General features: G+C 45.1%; 1 protein-coding gene across 1 annotated transcript; it reads right to left on the reverse strand.

The window, feature by feature from the left end:
- Nucleotides 1-690: 690 nt before the first annotated feature.
- LOC149449297 (E3 ubiquitin/ISG15 ligase TRIM25-like) lies at nt 691-6,005 on the reverse strand. The gene has a single exon (XM_089693430.1). It carries the CDS (start codon nt 5,901-5,903, stop codon nt 4,326-4,328), a length of 1,578 nt encoding a protein of 525 aa, XP_089549556.1. The 5' UTR covers nt 5,904-6,005; the 3' UTR covers nt 691-4,325.
- Nucleotides 6,006-7,882: the final 1,877 nt, after the last annotated feature.

Consider the following 7,882-nt stretch of genomic DNA (forward strand, 5'->3'; position numbering starts at 1 on the left):
TCATCCTCCTGACCCTTGTGACAATGTCCACCATTGGGCTCTCCCAGATGGACATCAGAGGATGGACATGACAGCACCTGGACTGCTGACTGGGCCAGTGAGGTCAGACACGTCATATCTACATGAAAGAGGCTGAGCTGAGTGGAATAAGACCTCAATGGGGCCACATTACATCTACTGAGGGCCACACCGACCTCATTCCAGAAGATGATAAGAGCACGTTGGCGCTGTCATCTCTGTCCCCAGACCAGCTAGTGCAATGGATGGATCCCTCCTTGGTATTAGGGATCAGTGGGTGAAACATACTCACTGTGATTATCATCATCCTCCTGACCCTTGTGACAATGTCCACCATTGGGCTCTTTCAGATGGACATCAGAGGATGGACATGACAGCACCTGGACTGATGACTGGGCCAGTGAGGTCACACGTCATATCTACATGAAAGAGGCTGAGCTGAGTGGAATAAGACCTCACTGGGGCCACATTACATCTACTGAGGGCCACACCGACCTCATTCCAGAAGAAGATAAGAGCACGTTGGCACTGTCATCTCTGTCCCCAGACCAGCTAGTGCTGGGCTGTGTTATCGGAAAGCCCAGAATTCTCTGTAACACGGTGTCATGGAGGAGCCGGGATTAAATGCTGATTTATAAAATGAATATTTCATACAATAAGTAATAAGAAAAGTGACAGAAAAGATCAATTTATTCATTTGTAAATCTTCCAGAAAATGAATAAAACCAACAAAAGACATTGTAGATTATCATTCAGCATTTTGTATTCGGGGAAAATGAAAACAAACGATGCGAGAAGAATGTCCCCGGCTGTGACATAAATGACACCTGTACTGAGGGGAATATGGAGGGGCCATTGCTGGATGTCTTCTGAAAATGCTCTTCTCCTGGCTGTCTGTGGACTCCGTATTCGGGGACACTGACCTGGAACAATCATGCCGATCAGGAAATCAGAGTTAAGTCAGAACTCCGAGTCTGAATACTTCTTCCAGGTGGTCTGACATAGAAAGTACAGAAGGCGTTGGATCAGAATGACAGCCAGGGAACTAGTATTCTTTAGAAGTAGTTAGCAATGGCTGCCACCATACTTCCTCCATGCAGATTCCTAGAATAGAACTCTGTAGGATGCAGACAGGTTAGTGTGTGATGATATATTAGCAGTATGTGTCTCCTTTTTATGTCCTGTACATCCTGGGGAAGGTGGGAGCTCTATGCTGCTCTGTACAGACACACACCAGGTTATGCCGGTCCTCTTCCTCTGCCCCCCAACCTGCTCTATGGTCGCCCTTCCCCCCTCTGCAGAAAAGGCTGCTGACCCTCTCCCCTCCCCCTCTTGTTGTGTGATGGAGCCGATCTCCATGAGTCCCCTCCAGTACAGACGGAGCTCATCACCCACCACCATCCACCAGACCTCACTTCTGTCCTTCCCAATCCCCTCCCCCCACATGGTGTTATGTGACCTCTCCTAGATGTAGGGGTGACCCCATCCTATCCCATCACAATGACGGCACTGCATCCTCTGTACTGATGGATCATCTCCATCCTCTGTGTGTGATCATGGATGCACATAGCGCCACCATGAGGAGGGGCAGAACATAGGGGGAGGGGCGGGGGAAGGGAAATTGCTGCTATTACATGGTCACTTCCTGTTTAGAAAATTAAAGTAGAACTAAAGGCAAAACTTTTTTGTATTTTGGATGAAACAAGAAAGGGTTCTACCCCCTGCCAGGCTTGTATTGCCATCTGTGTTCCATTGGGGAGATTTCTCCTCACTTCCTGTCCCATCGCCACAACAGGAAATGACAGACAATTGCTGAAAAGTGAGGGAATCCCTGCTGATCACCAGAACTAGTCTCCCCACTGGAAGATTTCCCCTCTATTCCTGTTCTGGTGACAACCCAACATTTGTTTCATTGTTACTTCTGGTGATAATGGTTACAAGGACAAATAGAGAGGCCGAATCTCCCCAATGGGGGCCCAGACAGCAATAAAAACCTGGCCGGGGTTCTAATCCCTCTCCACCCATCCAATACTAAAATACGTTTTGTCTTTAGTTCTACTTTATAGAGATAGATAGACAGCAGGGCGGACTGACAACTCATGGGGCCCCCGGGCAATAGGAGATCATGGGGCCCCCTGTGTGCCCGCCCACACTCAAGCCACACCCACACACAGCCCCACCTACATATTACACTGCCCACATTCCATGCGTCTGTCACAGAATTTCTCTGTACTATGTTCAAGATATCAGTGTTATATACAGGGAATAGTCAGTGTACGGATATCAGTGTTATATACAGGGAATAGTCAGTGTACGGATATCAGTGTTATATACAGGGAATAGTCAGTGTACGGATATCAGTGTTATATACAGGGAATAGTCAGTGTACAGATATCAGTGTTATATATACAGGGAATAGTCAGTGTACAGATATCAGTGTTATATACAGGGAATAGTCAGTGTACAGACATCAGTGTTATATACAGGGAATAGTCAGTGTACAGATATCAGTGTTATATACAGGGAATAGTCAGTGTACAGATATCAGTGTTATATACAGGGAATAGTCAGTGTACAGATATCAGTGTTATATACAGGGAATAGTCAGTGTACGGATATCAGTGTTATATACAGGGAATAGTCAGTGTACAGATATCAGTGTTATATACAGGGAATAGTCAGTGTACAGATATCAGTGTTATATATACAGGGAATAGTCAGTGTACGGATATCAGTGTTATATACAGGGAATAGTCAGTGTACAGATATCAGTGTTATATACAGGGAATAGTCAGTGTACGGATATCAGTGTTATATACAGGGAATAGTCAGTGTACAGATATCAGTGTTATATACAGGGAATAGTCAGTGTACGGATATCAGTGTTATATACAGGGAATAGTCAGTGTACGGATATCAGTGTTATATACAGGGAATAGTCAGTGTACGGATATCAGTGTTATATATACAGGGAATAGTCAGTGTACGGATATCAGTGTTATATACAGGGAATAGTCAGTGTACGGATATCAGTGTTATATACAGGGAATATCAGTGTTATATATACAGGGAATAGTCAGTGTACGGATATCAGTGTTATATACAGGGAATAGTCAGTGTACAGATATCAGTGTTATATACAGGGAATAGTCAGTGTACAGATATCAGTGTTATATACAGGGAATAGTCAGTGTACAGATATCAGTGTTATATACAGGGAATAGTCAGTGTACGGATATCAGTGTTATATACAGGGAATAGTCAGTGTACGGATATCAGTGTTATATACAGGGAATAGTCAGTGTACAGATATCAGTGTTATATACAGGGAATAGTCAGTGTACGGATATCAGTGTTATATACAGGGAATAGTCAGTGTACGGATATCAGTGTTATATACAGGGAATAGTCAGTGTACGGATATCAGTGTTATATACAGGGAATAGTCAGTGTACGGATATCAGTGTTATATACAGGGAATAGTCAGTGTACAGATATCAGTGCTATATACAGGGAATAGTCAGTGTACGGATATCAGTGTTATATACAGGGAATAGTCAGTGTACAGATATCAGTGTTATATACAGGGAATAGTCAGTGTACAGATATCAGTGTTATATACAGGGAATAGTCAGTGTACGGATATCAGTGTTATATACAGGGAATAGTCAGTGTACAGATATCAGTGTTATATATACAGGGAATAGTCAGTGTACGGATATCAGTGTTATATACAGGGAATAGTCAGTGTACGGATATCAGTGTTATATACAGGGAATAGTCAGTGTACAGATATCAGTGTTATATACAGGGAATAGTCAGTGTACGGATATCAGTGTTATATACAGGGAATAGTCAGTGTACGGATATCAGTGTTATATACAGGGAATAGTCAGTGTACAGATATCAGTGTTATATACAGGGAATAGTCAGTGTACGGATATCAGTGTTATATACAGGGAATAGTCAGTGTACGGATATCAGTGTTATATACAGGGAATAGTCAGTGTGCAGATATCAGTGGCAGCGTTCTGGGCACATTCAGGAGATGGATTGAACCTTTAATGGGGCCCTGTACTGACCCCGGACCACGAACGGTTAGTCTGCCCCTGATAGATAGATAGATAGATAGATAGATAGATAGATAGATAGATAGATAGATAGATAGATCACATGCTCCTCGCTGACCAATAGAGAAAAGCCTTCACTATAATTTGACAGTTCTTCCAGCCAATCATAGACATCTGTGAAGGATAAATAGAGACATCTCCCCCCTCCCTGTGATGTCACCCCTCTGGGCGGGGTTCTCATTTCCCCCGATTCCCCCCACATATCTTTATACAACCTCTCCATACACCTATCCCGGCATGGAGGGGCTCAGTGAAGGTGGTGGTGAAGGTGTGAAGGTGTCGGATCGGGTCACACAGATCATAAAAGGAGATCCGCCCGGCCTCATAATCCAGATCTATCCTGACTCTGGTACTGGGGGGATTGGGGGGTAAGAGGGTCTTATTACTGTCATGTATCACCCCATACTGATTACCATTCCTGTACAAACACCAGGACTTGTTATTCCATCCAATCCCTGCCTGCCCTCCTCTCCAGTCCATACTGGGGTAACACATCCCGACTCTCCATCCATCTGACCCCCCGACATCCACTTCCCAGTAATGTCTCCCTGAGGAGAAACTCCGACTGCTCAACACCTGAGGACAATCATGAAATCTCTCTGGTGTTTCTGGACGATTCTGGTTTCTATGTGACCTGGATACAGTTTTCCTGTCATCTGATATATGTAGATTATTATGAGTTGTGTTTCCATCCAGTAATATGTCCTCAGCTCCCTGTATATAGAAGGATACATTTCCCTCTGTTATTATATCAGATAATGTGTGTAATGTGTGTGATATCCCAGCCACATCCAGCCCCCCTCCATCATGGAGGAGTTCCTCATGTCTCTCTCTGTCCTCATTATCTCCATCCTCAGTATCACACAAGTCACCTGTGTCTGATTCCTGTAGGACAGTCAGTGGATCCGTCATGTTACACAGCTCCTCAATGTCACGCATCTTCCTGGACAGCTCCTCCTTCTTTATTTCCAGATCCCGGATGAAGATGGAGACCCGCTCTGCCCTCCCGGAGATGTCCCTCAGGACTCTAATCTCCAGGTCTTCCAGACGTCTCCTGAGATCCATAAACAGGGCAGTGAATCTCTCGGTGTCACCAGCCTCTTCTTCTTCTACTTTCCTCCTGTGTTCCTGCAGACTCTGGACTCTTTCCTCCATCTCCTCTCTCTTTGTCAGAAGTTTCTGCAGAACATTCCTCAGTGTCTCCTTCTTCTTCTCAGAAGCCTCACCCAACATATCCACCTGGTGTCCTCGATGTTCTCCAGCCAAAGTGCAGGACACACAGATACAGGCTCCATCCTCGGTGCAGTAATACTCCAGGATCTTCTTATGGACGGAGCATTTCCTGTTCTCCATGGACAAGGTGGGGTCACATAAGATGTGTTCTGGGGACTTTTTGTGGACTTTCAGGTGTTTATCACACAGAAAAACCTCACAGAGCAGACAGGATCTAACAGCAGGTACAGGATAGTCCACACAGTGAGTACAGAAGACCCCGGACTCCTCCTGATCAGGCTGAGCAGACAGGAAATTCTCCACTATGTTACGCAGTGTTATGTTCCTCTGCAGAGAAGGCCGACCCAGAAACTCCTCTCTGCATTCAGGACAGGAATATCCTCCAGACCCCCCCTGTGTATCCAGAACACGATCAATACAGACCCGGCAGAAGTTGTGTCCACATCTCAGCATTACAGGATCTGTATAAATGTTCAGACAGACGGAACATTCCAGTTCGGCTCTCAGATTAGCAGACGCCATCGCTGACAGTAGGAGAAATGAAAGAGAAAGTCTCTAACACTGGTGAGGAATGCAGTTTGCTGTGTCATATCCTTCATTACAGGGCGAGGCTGAGGGGTGGTTTGAACTAAATAGACAAATGGATAGAAGCAAATAATAAAAGAATTTCATACAGAACAATACACTTTTCTGGGGAAAATAAAGGTCATTTTGGGAAAATTATACACTGAATATAGAACTGCATTTACTTCATGTGAAATCCTCTTCATTGAAATAGGAAAACGTTAGGTGCCGGAATGTCCATGGAGTTCAGCTAACATGTGACATCGTTGGGTCCATGTTCATACTCTTCTCTTCATATCACCATTGAAGAGAGAAGGATTGGTGGAAGAGAACCTGAGATTTTCAGACAAGCAGATCTTTGTGTGCCGTAAGCCTCTGGTGCCATGAGGTGCCATCACTGTCCTCTCAGAACCATAGTCCCTCTTCATCACAAATGATTCTTGACTGGGGATTATCATTGCCTAAAACTAGCTAAGATATGCTTCTTCCTATTACCCCCAATCCTTCCCAGAAGAGGATGTGTGTTGGGTTCTGATTTTACGGAGCATATAGAGACTTCTAGAAAGAATTCTAAACACGTTTGTGAAACCTTCAAAAATACTGAATGCCGAAAAATATTGCAGAGGAGTAATCTGGAAAACTATTGGTAGAACCCGAGAAAAGAAAATGGTGGTGTGTAAGGAAAGATGAAAGTGACGTTTCCCTCTAATCTTTTTTATTTTCTTTATGTTCTCAGATGTTCCTGGCGGTCTAGGGCACCGCAGTTTGGGAAAGGCGCAGTCATCTTGTGGGAATTGGTGTTTTACCATCAAAAATGATCATGACCAGAAGTTAGTATAGGGTACATCATTGGGGCTACAGAGCAGAAACAAGGTAACAAAAGATTCTGCTGTGTACTATTTGTCAGTAAGATGACCTTGTATTACTTACCAAATCTGCACCCCTTTCTGCTAAATAAAATCCCTTTATGATGCCTTTGTGCTTTTAACTGCATGTGCGTATTTGTTTCTATGTTAGCTCTTATGTGTAGTTCCTCCAGCAGTGCAGAGTATTTCAGGAGAGGAGAGTTATAGAGGAAGGAGCGGAGTCCTTCAGCAGTGCAGAGTATTTCAGGAGAGGAGTTATAGAGGAAGGAGAGGAGTCCTCCAGCAGCGCAGAGTATTTCAGGAGAGGAGAGTTATAGAGGAAGGAGCAGAGTCCCCCAGCAGTGCAGAGTATTTCAGGAGAGGAGAGTTATAGAGGAAGGAGCTGAGTCCTCCAGCAGTGCAGAGGATGAGAGGAGAGGAGAGTTATAGAGGAAGGAGCGGAGTCCTCCAGCAGCGCAGAGTATTTCAGGAGAGGAGAGTTATAGAGGAAGGAGAGGAGTCCTCCAGCAGTGCAGAGTATTTCAGGAGAGGAGAGTTATAGAGGAAGGAGCGGAGTCCTCCAGCAGCGCAGAGTATTTCAGGAGAGGAGAGTTATAGAGGAAGGAGAGGAGTCCTCCAGCAGTGCAGAGTATTTCAGGAGAGGAGAGTTATAGAGGAAGGAGAGGAGTCCTCCAGCAGTGCAGAGTATTTCAGGAGAGGAGAGTTATAGAGGAAGGAGCGGAGTCCCCCAGCAGTGGAGAGTATTTCAGGAGAGGAGAGTTATAGAGGAAGGAGCGGAGTCCTCCAGCAGCGCAGAGTATTTCAGGAGAGGAGAGTTATAGAGGAAGGAGCAGAGTCCCCCAGCAGTGGAGAGTATTTCAGGAGAGGAGAGTTATAGAGGAAGGAGCGGAGTCCTCCAGTAGGCAGCACAGGTGTCTCAGGAGGGAGAAGTTTCTTCTGCTGTCTGGTGCTGAGGTTATGAAGGTGCTCCAACTGCTGTGTGTTAGAGGGGAGTTTGGTAAAATCTATTCTAGCTGTCCTGGCTCTTTCCTGGGCAAGCCATGGAGGCCAGCGGGGTTTCCCTTGCTGGGA

This window comes from Staurois parvus, unplaced genomic scaffold (genome assembly GCF_062004578.1).
Source record: "Staurois parvus isolate SC_StPar_1 unplaced genomic scaffold, SC_StPar_1.0 ptg000633l, whole genome shotgun sequence".
Classification (NCBI taxonomy): Eukaryota; Metazoa; Chordata; class Amphibia; order Anura; family Ranidae; genus Staurois; species Staurois parvus.